Source organism: Agelaius phoeniceus, chromosome 11 (assembly GCF_051311805.1).
Source record: "Agelaius phoeniceus isolate bAgePho1 chromosome 11, bAgePho1.hap1, whole genome shotgun sequence".
In the NCBI taxonomy this organism is placed as follows: Eukaryota; Metazoa; Chordata; class Aves; order Passeriformes; family Icteridae; genus Agelaius; species Agelaius phoeniceus.
Window position 1 is genome coordinate 11,557,491 of NC_135275.1, and position 13,900 is coordinate 11,571,390.

Genomic DNA, 13,900 nt, shown 5'->3' on the forward strand with positions numbered 1-13,900 from the left:
TGTCCATGTCTGTGTCTGTGCCCCAGAGCTCCTGCTTTGCAGGCAGAGCTTGTACCTCCTCTGTCTGCTGAGGAGCCAACCACCTACCCACTGCTGAGCTCTCAGGGTCTGAGCTCTGCAAGGCCATGTTGGGGGATCAAGTCCATTTGCCAGTGGTAAATATTCCCTGGGGGTTGGTTCTGGGGCTCCTCTAGAGTCATCTGTCCCTGGGGAGCTGCAAGGGTGGCTGTAGCTGAGCTTGTCCCTGGGGAGGGACAGCAGAGCCAGGGCAGGAGCCACAGGATGGACACCTGGGGAGACCCAAGTGCTCTTGGAATGAAATCTGCCTCTGAATCCCTTGCGTGCTCCGGAGGCAGCTGAGCGCTGGTTTCATGACTTAGGGGAAGCTGGGGTGGGATTAGGATTTCTATCCAGAGAGCCTGTTGCTAGCTGGCTCCTCATTGCTGTCACCATGACTTGAGGCAAGAGAGTCACTGTATTAGCAGCTCCTGGCAGGATAGACCTTCGGCTGCTGGCACTGTCACCTTGATGCCTGTCCTTGCAGGAGCCTCAACAGGAGGTTTCTCTCCCTGCCTGCCCCTCGCTGTTCCAGGATGAGCTGCTCAGCTGCCCCAGCCTAGTCAGTGCTAACTGCAGATGAAGCTTTTCTAAAGGTCACCAGCTCATCTGGAATTCATTTCAGGTCTCCAGTTGCTGTGGAGGGAGTGAAGATGCTGAGCACGAGTGGAGGGATGCTCAACTTTCCCAGCTCTGGAGAACATAATCCTTCCCTTGGGGATGCAGGGGTGATGCAAAGGCACAGGGTACAGGTTATCTCCCTCCAGACTGTGAGCACCAGCAGCATCACCCAAAAAACCCCAAAATCCCCTACACTGAGTGTTTAATGAGGATGTGTTATTACTGAGCTATATCACCCTTAAACTGGAGTCTGGCTGCTTGCCCAAGGCTATTTGAGGCAGTTCCTCTAACCTGGTGCAGAGATGACCACAATCAACCCGGCCTGTCCACAGAAACAGGTTTGGGAGAAACTTTCCCCTTTGATACGTGAGGAGACAAGGGAAGGTGGTACTCGCTGGGGGTTGCCCTCGCTATCGGGGTTCTTTCCCCATAGCATCGCCCTCGTCCGCAGACTCTGGTGTCCTCCCGGGAGAGACATCCCGCTGGCCGAGGAAGGGCCCGTGGGTTTGGGCAAGGCAAACGGGCACGGCTGCCGAGACACCCACGGGCGCTCGGGCCAACACCCCTCCCTCCAACCTGGGCCCCGACGCCGCCAGAAGCAGCTGGCGGGTGCAGGAGCCCCGGCGGGCTCCGGGGCCGGCCGAGCGCAGGCAGAGCCGCCTCGCCGCCCGCCCTGGGCGCCGGCCCGCGGCGGAGCCGGGGCGCTGGGAGCCCTATGCAAATCAGGGATCGGCACGATAACCAATCAGCGCCGTGGCGGCAGCGGCGGTGGCCAATGGGAGGCGGCGTGCGGCGGGCGGGCAGTGATATCCGCGGTGCGGCGGTGGCGGGCCGGGCAGTGCGGCGGCGGGCGGCGCGCAGCGCGGAGCGGCGGGAGTGCGTGCGGTAAGGGCGGCGCGGCGCGGGCGGGGACGGTGCGGGCCCCGCGCGGTGTAACGGCGTTTGTCTCCCCGCAGGCGCCGGGACCCTCTGTGCGCGGCGCTGCTTGAGAGGCGGGGGCGAGGGGCCGCTGCCTGCCGGCCATGTCGGGCCGGGGGAAGTCCGGCGGAAAGGCGCGGGCCAAGGCCAAGTCGCGCTCGTCGCGGGCCGGGCTGCAGTTCCCCGTGGGGCGGGTGCACCGGCTGCTGCGGAAGGGTAACTACGCGGAGCGGGTGGGCGCCGGGGCGCCGGTGTACCTGGCGGCCGTGCTGGAGTACCTGTCGGCCGAGATCCTGGAGCTGGCGGGCAACGCGGCCCGCGACAACAAGAAGACGCGCATCATCCCGCGGCACCTGCAGCTCGCCATCCGCAACGACGAGGAGCTCAACAAGCTGCTGGGCGGCGTGACCATCGCCCAGGGCGGCGTCCTGCCCAACATCCAGGCCGTGCTGCTGCCCAAGAAGACGCAGAGCTCCAAGAAGTGAGCGCTGCGCCCCGTCCCCCCGCCCCCAGCTCCCTTCTCACCACTGCCTCACCTCTCCTCCCGCTGGGGCTGCGGTTCCCCGTCCTGCCCCTCAGCCCTGGCCGGGTGGTGAGCCCTGGCAGCACCCACCAGCCCTTCACTGCCCCTCTGGCCTGGGCCGTGGCAGGGTGCTGGGTGAGCATGGGTGAGGTCAGGCCCTGCTTGTGCCCCCACTCTGCCTCTCTTCCCTCTGGAAGAAGTGGTTTTGGAGGAGGCAGCTGGATCGCAGTTGCTGGCAGTGGTGACATCTGGAGCCGTGCGGTTAGGTCACGGTGCAGGGCTGCTGGTAGCTGCTGAGGATTGTTGTAGCTGGCCAAGGGATGGACGCGGGCACCCCCGGCTGCCTCTCCCCTCCGCCAGCCCCGGGACTGTGCAGGGCCCCCCCGGCTGGCCCTGCTCGCCCCGGTGTGTGCTCGCTGCTGCCGTGCCCCCGCCTCCATCCTCAGCAATGCCATCCTGGCCGCACTGCAGCTGCGAGGGCAGGGGGCTGGAAAACGTGAAGAGGAGAAAAAGTTTCTCCATTGGCAAGGAGTGGCTGTTAGTCTTAGTTTTGTTCATGGTAAAACTAGTGCATTGCCTACTGTAAAGAAGCTTTAGTCCTATTTATTTTAAGGTCTCTATTTTTGGGTACATCCCTGTAAAGTCACCTCCCCGCAGCTCCCTGGCTCGGTGGGTGCTGGGGTACTCGGTGTTCCCACAGGCCGTGGGTCCTGGTGGCAGGGTGGGGCGGAGGCTGCGGTGACAAATCCCCTCGGAGAGCGTCGCAAGGTCAGGCGCCCGCCGGGAGCGGGAGCTGCCATCTTCTGCCATGGCTCCCCTCCTCTCCCAGCTGCAGAAGCCCTTCGTCTTGCTGAGAGCTGCCCTGTACCCTGGTTGCACTTCTGGAAATTACATACTCTGTCTCTTTTTTTGTTGTTGTTTGTTTGTTCAGCACTATTTCTGGCTCTGAGAAATAAAAGTGACGATGATATCTGTTAACTGTAACCCTTTATGGATTAATATTTCTTTTGAAAACCACTAGAGTTTGTATTAAAGCCCACTCCTGGCTAGTGCCATGTTTATTTCCTGGCTGTGTGGCTAATGTTGAGCATGGGGGCAGGATAGCTGTCCCGTGACCCCGTGAATAGGTGATGCAGAGACAGCTTTCCTGCTGCCCAGCTGCTTCTGTGAGGCTGATACTTGTGTGCATGCAGCAGTGTCGAGGCAGTCCCACCTAGACCTTCATCACACGGTTTTTTAAGTAAAAAAAAAAAAGTATCTTCTATTTATGTGCTGTAAGTAGCATGTGTTCAACCTATTGAATCAGCTGTTAATCTTGTGGATGAAGTATCTTACCCTGGATCTGAGTTTAATGTTACCTAGAGTAGAACCTGGATGCTTGTCAGCTGGCTAATGCAGGGGTTTTCCATTCGGGTGTGTGGGAGTGGTGTGTGCATTGGTGTGGTGCTGGTGGGGGTCTGGAGGTGTCCCACCGTCCCACTGGGGTGGGGACAGCAGGGCACAGCCCCCCCGGGAGCTCTCTGCCTCCTGCAGGGCTGTTGCCATCAGCGAGGTGGGGATCAGCAGTTTCCTTCCTGCTGCCCAGTATCATCCTTAGTGTCTGTATCTTAGTGTCTTGTTCTCTCCCTCTTGTTTTCTCCAGGACCAGCATTCTGTAAACCTGAGAGTGCTTTGTATTTCTTAGAAAAATGCAGAACTTGTGATTCTGAAAAGAATGGTGCAAACCTGATATCTGATTAAACTGGTTCCCTGTTGAATGCTCTTAAATGTGCCGTGTCTTGTCACCTCACCAAACCCACGGAATCTGGCAGGCTCTGATGTCTGGGCTCTGTACTCTCTCTCCAAGGGGAAGGACTAGTAAAACACCAGACAGGACCACTGCCAGACTGTGGGCTTGCCCTTCACTCAGACGGGGAGCCTTTTCCTACCCTGGGAGAAGATAATGCTGTTGTGTGGCTCTTCTCCCTGCTGGGGGGATGCCACACTGCCTGCCTGTTCTGTCACAAGTGCCAGGAAGCTTCAGCTGCTCCTGGCTGGGTGCAGTGGAGGAGGAGTGAGGCTGGACCCAGGACCTTCCCCCAGTGCTGAAGGTGCCCCATGGCTGCTCCAGGAGCCTTTGGGTGACCTTGCAGAGATGAGAAAATTCCCTTCAGAGATCCTGAAGTGAAGGAAGGAACCTGGAGCTGCAAGGCAGTTTGTTACTCTCACACCCTCTCATTTGTTGGACATTCCCAGATGGCTGTTCTGGAGGATGCTCTGCAAGCCAGTGTTGCACCTGTTTGGGTTCTAGGGAGGAATAAGGGTTGTGGAAGCTTGGATGACTCCCAGTGGTGTTCGGGTTGGTCTGTGCAGGGCTGTAGGAGGTGTGGGTGCTGGGCAGGTCCCTGTAGGGCAGTGTCACCTGCTGCCCAGGGCTTGCAGCCTCCCTGGGTGTGGTGTGGTTCTGCTGTGGCTGGGTGCTGGTGGCACACAGTGCCCTCCACACTGAGCTCCAGCTGGGCTCTGAGCTGCCTCTGCTGGCATGTGACAGACCAGCTGGGATGGTGCAAGGCAGACCGAAGGAAATCCTGTCTGTCACAGCAAGCATTGCTGAAGTGCTTGGCCTTTATCACCTCATAAGCTTCACAGCTGAACAGTGTTGTGACCAGGAGCTTTGGAAGTCTTGGTCTTTACTATAAAGCTGGAATAAATGTGGTCACTGTCAAGCCTGCAGCTTCAGGGACAGGTCTTGTCCTTTCTGGAGGGCTGTTACTGGTCCACAGCCCATGTGAAGGACTTGGCTGAGCAGAGCCTTCCCCAGAGGTCAGGTGAGCCTGGAAGGGTCTCTTGGTCTGTGCTTCCCTTACGGAGAGGCCTGGGAGGCTGCAGGGTTGTTCCCTTGTCTCTTGGGTACCTGAAGATGGGATGAGCACAGACTGGGAGCTGAAAGCTGCCTGCTGTGGGAGGCTGCTGTGCATCACCACGTGCAGCACAGTCTCTGCCAGCTGTGTCCCTCAGCTCTGGCACTTGGATGAGATGAGTCACTGGCTCTTGAAAGTCCCCAGGGCTTGGGTTTCTCTCCAGAGCCTGGTCCTCATGGTTGGCAGCACCCAGGGGAGCTCACTCAGGGATGCCCCAGCATTATGGCTCTGGCAGGCTCAGCCTGTGAGGTAAGGCAGCTCCAGCTGGATTGGCAGAGTGTCACCCTGCTGCCTTCCCTGTGCTGGGCAGCTGGAGGGTCACTGCCTTGTTTCTGCCTTTATCTGCCCACAGGAATGTGCCTGCAGGTCTGCCTGGTTACAGTTTGCCATGCAAGAGAGCCGAGGAGAGCTGAGCCCTGAGATGGGCTTGGTTTAACCTCCCCTCCTAGGGAGCAGGGTGGCCTGTGTCCCAGCCCTTGGTGAGGGCATCCCCTCTGATCCTCCCAAACCTGCAGCTACTGACTCAGGACACAGTGTGGGGCAGTGCCAGAATGCAGCAGATCTGTCCCAGGCTTGCTGAGGGCCAGCAGGATGGGGACTGCTGCTTCTAAATACAGACCTGGAGGGAGGCTGCAGCCTCTGTAGCAGACCAGGTCAGGTCTCTTTCAGGAGCATGGCTGCCTTCTCTTCTGGATGTAGCAAAAGGACATTTCTTCAGGGAGTAAAACTTGCTTCCCTTCTCCCTGCTTGTTCTCCAGGGAACAAAGGGATAAAGCAGGTCTGACTGGGGCCCTGAGGAAGGGGCTGTGCCTTTCCCAGGAGTGCTGAAAGGACTGGTGTGACAGTCCCTAGGCCCCACTGGCTGCTGTCCCTGTCACCTGCTCCGGGGGATGCTGGATGGGCCTGATCCATGGGGTGTTCCCTAGGCACCGGGAACATATCGATGCTCCAGCACAGGGCTCGCCAGGGCTGGAGCAGCCCTCGGGCAGTGCTGCTGCTGAAACTCTCCCTGGCTGGTGGCAGCAGCGGGGCAGGGCCGTGCTGTGGGGCTGGAGCTGCGGCGATGGCAGCGCTGCCGGGGCTCACCACAGCCGGCCTGGGGGATTCCTGCACCCCCTCCGTGCCCCGCTTCCCCCCCCCCGTGCTCCGGGCTGGGCTGCCCCTTTTTGTCCCCCCTCTGCGGCAGTCCCGGGACACGGAGGGCGATGAGCTCGTCCCTCGGTGCCTCCCGCAGCCGGCAGAACAAGATGGCCCAGATCCCGCCGGGATTTACGCAACCGCGCCGGGTGCGCTATAAATAGACAGCGCCGGGGGGGCTCCGGCTGTGCCCCGCTGCCGCTCCGGCTGCGGGACCGGGGAGCGCTCCCGGCCGGAGAGGGGCGAGGGCTGTGCCCGGGAGCTGCCCTGTCCGACCGGGTGCTGCGGGGGATCGATGCCGGCTGTGGCGGTGCGTGTGCTGCGGGTGTCCGCCGGGGCTACCCCCGCCCCGCTGCTCCGGGAGCGCAGCTGCGCAACGATCGCGCTCCTCCCCTGCCTCCATGGCCGGGGATCTTCCTCTCTCTGCTCCTGCCCTCCACTCGGAGCAAGGGTGCGGGCTCTGCGCATCGGCACCCGGACGGACCCCGAAGAGCAGGAAAGCCCCCCCCGAGAGCAGCCCCCTTCCTGCCCGGTCCCCGACGCCTGCAGGGAGCACACGGGAGACTCGTTTTGTACCAATTTATTTGAAACGACGATAAATGAAAAGGAAAAAAAAAAAAAAAAAAACCAAAAAACGACCCCACTAACCCAAACCCTCCCCACCCACCCCCAGACCCATACAAAAACATTGAAGGCCATTGCAGGTGCGGCCGGCGGCCGCCAGGGGGCGCCACTCCAGCGCGCCGGGCCGTTGCCATGGCGGCGGGGCCGCGGGCCGCCAGGGGGCGCCCTGACCCTTCGGTGCGGCCGCGAGCGGGCGGCGCGCGGCGGGGGGGGCGGGGCCAGGCGGGGCGCGCGCGGGCGGCGGGAGCGGGACCGGCCCACGTGGCGCGGGGGGGGCCCCGTGCAAAATGGCTGCTATGGAAACCGGGCGGGAAAAAACCCCGGGAAGAACCGGGGGGCCGGGGAGGGGGTGAGGGCCGGGAACCGTCTACAGGCGGGGAGGGGCACGGCCGAAAACAAAAGGGCGCGATCGGGGAAAAGCCGCGGAATGGGATGGGGGGAGAAGGGGTGGACAAAATAAGGCGGCAGAGAAGGGGAAGGAAGGGGGGCTGGGGCGGCCGCAGCCCCGCTCACCGCGCACGGCGGTGGCTGCGGAGGCGAGTCAGCAACACAAAGACAAAGCGGGTCCCCTGGGGTCTGTCCTCAGAGCAGTCTGTGCCGCGGGGCTCTCAGCCCGGAGGGCGGCGGGAGGCTCCCTGCGCCTCGGTCTCATGCCTTCCGGCTCTTGAGCGCCTTGGGCTTTGCCGACTTCTTCACCTTCTTGCCCCCGGGGGACGCGGCTCCCTTCTTGGTGGCCTTCTTGGCTTTGCCCTTGTCCTTCTTCGCCGCCGCGCCGCCGGCTCCCTTCTTGTGCGATTTCTTCTCGGGCTTCTTGCTCTTGGCCGCCGGCTTCTCCGCCCTCCGGGTCGAGGAGACCGTCGCCTTCTTGAGGGACTTGTGGGCGCTGTTGCCCGCGCCCCCCTCCCCGCCGCCTTCCAGTTTCTTCCTGTTGAGCTTGAAGGAGCCGTTGGCGCCGGTGCCCTTGACCTGGAGCAGCGTGTCGTTCTGTACCAGTGCCTTGATTGAGTACTTCAGGTAAGTCCTGCCGTTCTGCTGGTCGAACCAAGCCACTTTCTTGGCCTCGTTATAGATCTTGGCCAGCGAGGAGCCATTGCGCTCGCCTAGCTTGCGGATCGTCTCCACCACTAGCTGGCTGTATTTGCCCGGCTGGTTCTTCTTCTTGTTGTTCTTCCTTTTCTTCGATGGCGACAACGAGGCGCCGCCGCCTCCTTTCGCCTTCTTAGCAGCCGCTTTCTTCTCCGGGGAGAGCGGCGCCTCCTCTGCCTCGGCCATGGGCAGATCGGTTTCTTCTAGGTCTACCGACATGGTGCGGGGAGTGGCGGGCCGCGGGCCGGCGCGGGGGCAGCGGCGGCGTGGCGGGGCCCGGCGAGCGCAGCGCGCTGTGCCGGCTCCACTCGGTGCGCGTTCTGCCAGGGCGGGCGCCGCCGCCGCCTCTTATATGGGCGCGGGGCGGACCACGTTGAGAACAACAACAGCCTGGTCCGCCGCCAGCCCCAGTTTGTGCTTCTTGGGGCTCGCTCGCGGGGCCCCCGCGCCGCCGCCCGGCCCCCCCGCGCCGCCGCGCCCCGCGCCCCCCCGGCCCGGGCCCGCCGCCGCCCCCGCTACCCCCGCCGAGCGCCGCCCGACCACCCCCGCCCAGATTTTGGGGGCGCGGCCGGCGCGGCGGCGGCGGCGAGGAGGGGGGCGCCCAGTACGGCGGCGACTGGGGCCTCACCTCGGCCCCCCCGCCCACCGCCGGCGCCGTCGCCCGCCGCCCAAGAGGGGCCTCCGCGGGCGGGGCGAGGCGGCGGGGGCCGGGGGGCGGTGGCGGCGGCACTGGCCCTGGGTTCTCCGGAGGGAACTAACACAGGCGACGCCCTCCCGCGGCCGCCGGCAGCAGCAGCGCGGAGATGCCCCTCCGTGGCCGGGGGTCCCCGCCCCGGCGACTGGGGCCATCCCCCCACCGACCCTCACTCACCCCCCTGGTCAACGGGGGGGGCGGCTCCCGGGGGAGCCCTGCGTGCCCGGTGTGACCCCCCCCCGCTCCCGGCGGAGGATGCGAAAAGCGCGGCGGGGCCGGGGCAGGGCTGGGGAGGGGCCGGGAAGCCTCCCGGCCGGGCTCAGGAGTGGGTATGGGGGCGTGTGTGACTCGTGTCCGCCCCTGCAGCCTCTGCCTGCCGTGGTACCGAGCGCCGATGCAGGCGCGGCTTCTGTGAGCGGGGGGGAAGGGGGCAGCAGCGATGCTCTGAACACCCATCCCCCATAATTCACCCCATCTCCCCAAATCCCAGCGGGGAAACGCGGCTGAGGGGGGAAGGGAGCGCACGACGCCTCCCTGGCCGAGCCCCGGCGCTTCCCCCGCTCCTGGGAGTGGGATCCGCGTGCCCCCGCTGCGGGTGGGCCGGGACACGGGGCACAGGCACGGGGGCGTGCCCGGCTGTGCACACACCCCTGCACACGCACACACACAAAATGCACACACACGTACGGACACACGCACACACACCCACACACACACAGGCACACACACACACACGCACCCACACACACACATGCACCCACACACACACAGGCACACACACACACACGCACCCACACACACACAGGCACACACACACACAGGCACCCACACACACACAGGCACACCCGCACACGCTGTCGCACCCGCCCCCTGCCCACGCACGCCGAGCCCGCACAGCCCCGCCGCCCTTCCTCCCTCCCTCCCTCCCTTCCTCCTCCCCCTCTCCCCCTCTCCCATCCCCCGGCTCTCTCCGCCATTTCCCTCGCCCGCAGCCCCCGCCGCCGGCGGGACGAGTCCCCGCGCTCTCGGGGCTCCGGGGGCGGCCGGATCCTGCCCAGCCGCGGCTGTGAGCCCATCCCGAAGCGATGAGCAGAGATCCCCCGAACAGCGGGGCTGTGCCCCCCGAGCAGCCGTGCCAGGCATCCCTGTGATGAGTTCTGCCCGCCTCGGGCTCGGAGAGAGGGCACAGCCCCGGCATCCCCCACCGAGAGCCCCCCGGAGCACCGGGAGCATCGAGCACCACCCCGGGACCCGGCAGCCACCGCCTGCACGGCTGTCAGCGGGGGGTGAATGATGTGCATGTGTGTAACATGCAAACACACACCTGTACATGTGTAAATGTGACCCTGTAGCCGGGTGGAAGCTTATAGCTAAGCCAGCTACAGAGCGTGGTTGGTATGTATGTTGTGTCTGTTATAGATGTGTGATATCTAATAGTTGTTGTTTAATGTAATAGCTACAGTAAATTTAAAATAAATGTGCCTGCATACACATAAAGACATAGCTATATATTTTTTAAAATTGACATAAACATATGAAAATTTTAGAGCAGTACACGTGTGTGGGTGGTTGGATGTGAGAGCAGGGCTGGGCAGTGAGTGCACTGATCTCAGCCCGGCTGTGTGGCTGGGAGCAGCACAGGGACCATCCAGCACCAACCCCCAGCCACAGAGAGCCAGCGCTGTCAGTAAGGGCTGCTCTCCCTCCCCTCCAAGGACAGGGCAGGGAATGGAACACACACGTGTGTGTGAATAGAATGTGTGGGGGAGGCTGCTTGTGTGTGTCAGAGAGAAACACAGAGGATGGGAGAAAATAGCCCCAACACACACACAGACACACACACACAAACACACACATAGAGACACACAACACACACACAAACACACACATAGAGACACAACACACACACACACAGACACAACACACACACACAGACAAACACACACATAGAGACACACAACACACACACACACACACACACACAGACAAACACACACATAGAGAAACGCAACACACACACACACACAGAGACAAACACACACAGACACAGAGACACACAACACACACACACACACACATAGACACACAACACACACACACACAGACACAACACACACACAGACACACACACACAGACACACAGACACACACAGAGACACATAGACAGAGATACAGAGACACACACAAACACACAGACACACACAAACACACACACACAGAGACACACAACACACACACAGACAAACACACATAGAGACACACAACACACACACAGACACAACACACACACACAGACACACACAGACAAACACACACACACAACACACACACAAAACACACAGACACACACACACACACACCACACACAGACACACACAACACACACACAGAGACACACAACACACACACACACACACACACACAGACAAACACACACAGACATTCTGTCCCCACATGAACACACACACTTACATGGACACAGCCAGACTTGTTCACACACACAGCTCTCACACATGCATACATACAGAGATAACTCCACAGGCAGCTCTCTCTGGCTATATATACCCACACATTGGCATTTATAGAAACAGGGGATGAGAGCGAGCGTGCTGTTCAAACATTCTCACTGTGCACACACAGACATACATAATGTATGCAATATGTACTGATCTGGGGATAAGCTCTCACACTCTTTTCTCCTGCCCTCTCTGTGCACACAAATGCATGCACACTATTTCTGCCACTGTATACATCCATATAGGTATGCTTAGAGACACACAGTGAGAGCTGGTCACACACATTATTCTCTCCTCCTGTCTGTAAATACATGTGCATATATACCTGAGGAAAAGAGCAAGACTATTGTCTCTCACACACACATTTTCTATCACTCTCTCTCCCTGCCCTATATAATTGTCTCATCTCTGTATCATTCTTTCTCAGTATGTGATACATTATAGAGAGAGAGCTTTTCTCACTCATTACTGGCTCTGTATAATGTACATGTGTACAGAGTGTTCACTAATAATTATCTATATATGATTTTATACTATATAATTAGAGAGAGCATTGCTTATACATATTGTTCTCTGTTCATATATATGCATATATACCTATATACTGAGTGTTTTCACACATGACAGTCTCCTTTCTGTTCCTGTATAGATGTGTATATATGCATATATATATTTATATATACACACACCCTTATGGACACAGATGTTCACACGTAATTCTAACAGAACATAGAGAGTTAGGGGAGAGCTGTTCACACACATAATTTCATAATTTGCTCACTACATGGGTATACATATACTATTTAGGGAGAAAGCTGTAACATATATATATGTTAAAAAAGCTGTAACATATATATACATGTTATATACATGATATGTTATATATGTTTTATATATAAATATATATACATATATATATGAACTTCTATATGGAGAGAGAACCTGTTTTATTACAGAATTCTCTACATATTTATACATACATTATACATGTAGACTTTGGGAGCCAGCACACACACAACTCTCTTGTTATATATAAATAAATACACAAAGATCTTCACTCAGCAATAGTCCGTGTGAAGAGTTCACACTAACAATAATCTCTGCTCACACATATCCTCTCTCTTGCCATATCTATAGATTTAGACATATATAAATAACAAAATGAGTGAGCAATTCATATACATGAACACATTTGCCATGACTCTCTCTCTCTTTGCCCCCCCCCCCCCATATAAACTCTCTGGGATACATAAATATATGTATATCTATGTATATATGTTGATCTATTCTCTCTCCATATGTACACACATGGGTAGAGCTAGTAAGAGCCATTCTCACACACAGTACTCTCTCTTGCCTTATATATGAGTATATAGATGCATATATGCATATACATACAGATTTCATGCACAGTTCCCACTCTGTATTGTACTTAAAGAGCTGTTAACACTCACAATTCTCTTCCTCTCTTCCTGCACACAGATATACATATTTATATACCTGTATCTATAGAGAGACAGTCCTTCTTCCTTTCCTGCTACACACACGTGCACACACTCCATGTGTGTATACATATATGTACATAGATACTAGGGGGATGAAGTAGCAGGTATGGGATTTATAAAGTATAGTTCTATATTATATAGACTGTGTATTTATAGATGTGCATATATACATGCACTGAGCTGTTCAGAGATCTGTTTCACATACAACACTTTCTGATGTATATTCTCTCTGTATGCATATGTTCTCACCCATGAAATGCCTTTTTTTGTAATAAACTATATACATACATATATTTGTGTATATACATATAAACTTCCCACAGAGAATTCTCTTTATATATGCATATATACATATATAACTGGAGAAAGCACTGTTTGCACACTCATGTATATTTATAGAACAAGAACCTGTGAGCTGTTCACAAATGTGCATAATTCTCTCACTCCATGTACATACATAGATCTGTGCTTAGGAAGGGATGAGAGCTCTTTGCATACAAGTTCACCTGAAATATATTTATTTTTATATATGCACATAGGTATATATGCATCTACAGAGAGAGAGTTGTTCTCACACACAGTTTTCCCTTTCTATGAATATACACATATATATGCATAAATACTATATATGGAGGGCAGAGAGAGTGACCTGTTCATTCACCTCTCTCTGCATTTATGTGGATGTGGATATGGTTATTCACCAAGACTGTTCATACTAACACACAATCTCTTTTGCTATATATCCACATACATATCAATGCATAATTCTGTATATTATTACATATATATATATATATAATTAGAGATATTCACACACACACTGTATCCTTAAAACCACACAATGTCCTTTCTGTCCCTGCATGCACATATACATATATATGAAATTGTACATATATATACAGTGAGATTGTGAGCTGCTCAGTCTTTCTCTTGCTGCAGACACACACCTATGTGCATGTGTACAGATATGAAGCACACATGCACTATCCACACACACAGAGCATTCCCCATGTCTCCAGCCACACACACTTTATTTAAACATTTACTTATATATGTAACTCATTCTTATATATGTAACTGATTGTGTGTGTGTCTGTTTTCTACCATTCTTCCCATTTTTTTCCTTTTTTCCCCAAGAAGGAGGGAAAGACTTACACAGAGCATGGTAAAAAATACCCCCATCACATCCCTCCCCCTGTAAAAATGCATGTGGGGTATCTGTGTGTGGGTGTGAGGCTGTGGTGTCTCCCACCCTTTCTTCTGCCCCCATATGTAATATCTGGGATGCATACACAGTGTGTGTGTGTGTGCATGTATTG

At 56.7% G+C, this 13,900-nt stretch overlaps 2 protein-coding genes across 2 annotated transcripts; one reads left to right on the top strand and one right to left on the bottom strand.

Annotated features, from left to right (window-relative positions):
• Nucleotides 1–1,418: 1,418 nt before the first annotated feature.
• Nucleotides 1,419–3,103, top strand: LOC129124965 (histone H2A type 2-B). Its single transcript, XM_054640185.2, has 2 exons — nt 1,419–1,563; nt 1,635–3,103. The coding sequence occupies exon 2, from the start codon at nt 1,701–1,703 to the stop codon at nt 2,079–2,081; it is 381 nt and encodes a 126-aa protein (XP_054496160.1). The 5' UTR covers nt 1,419–1,563; nt 1,635–1,700; the 3' UTR covers nt 2,082–3,103.
• A 4,149-nt stretch (nt 3,104–7,252) lies between these two features.
• On the bottom strand, nt 7,253–8,280 carry H1-10 (H1.10 linker histone). Its single transcript, XM_054640143.2, has one exon. It carries the CDS (start codon nt 8,083–8,085, stop codon nt 7,429–7,431), a length of 657 nt encoding a protein of 218 aa, XP_054496118.2. The 5' UTR covers nt 8,086–8,280; the 3' UTR covers nt 7,253–7,428.
• Nucleotides 8,281–13,900: the final 5,620 nt, after the last annotated feature.

Bases quoted from the DNA above. Each gene is read 5' to 3' on its own strand.
- LOC129124965 (XM_054640185.2), top strand. From the start codon at position 1,701: ATGTCGGGCCGGGGGAAGTCCGGCGGAAAGGCGCGGGCCAAGGCCAAG.
- H1-10 (XM_054640143.2), bottom strand. From the start codon at position 8,085: ATGTCGGTAGACCTAGAAGAAACCGATCTGCCCATGGCCGAGGCAGAG.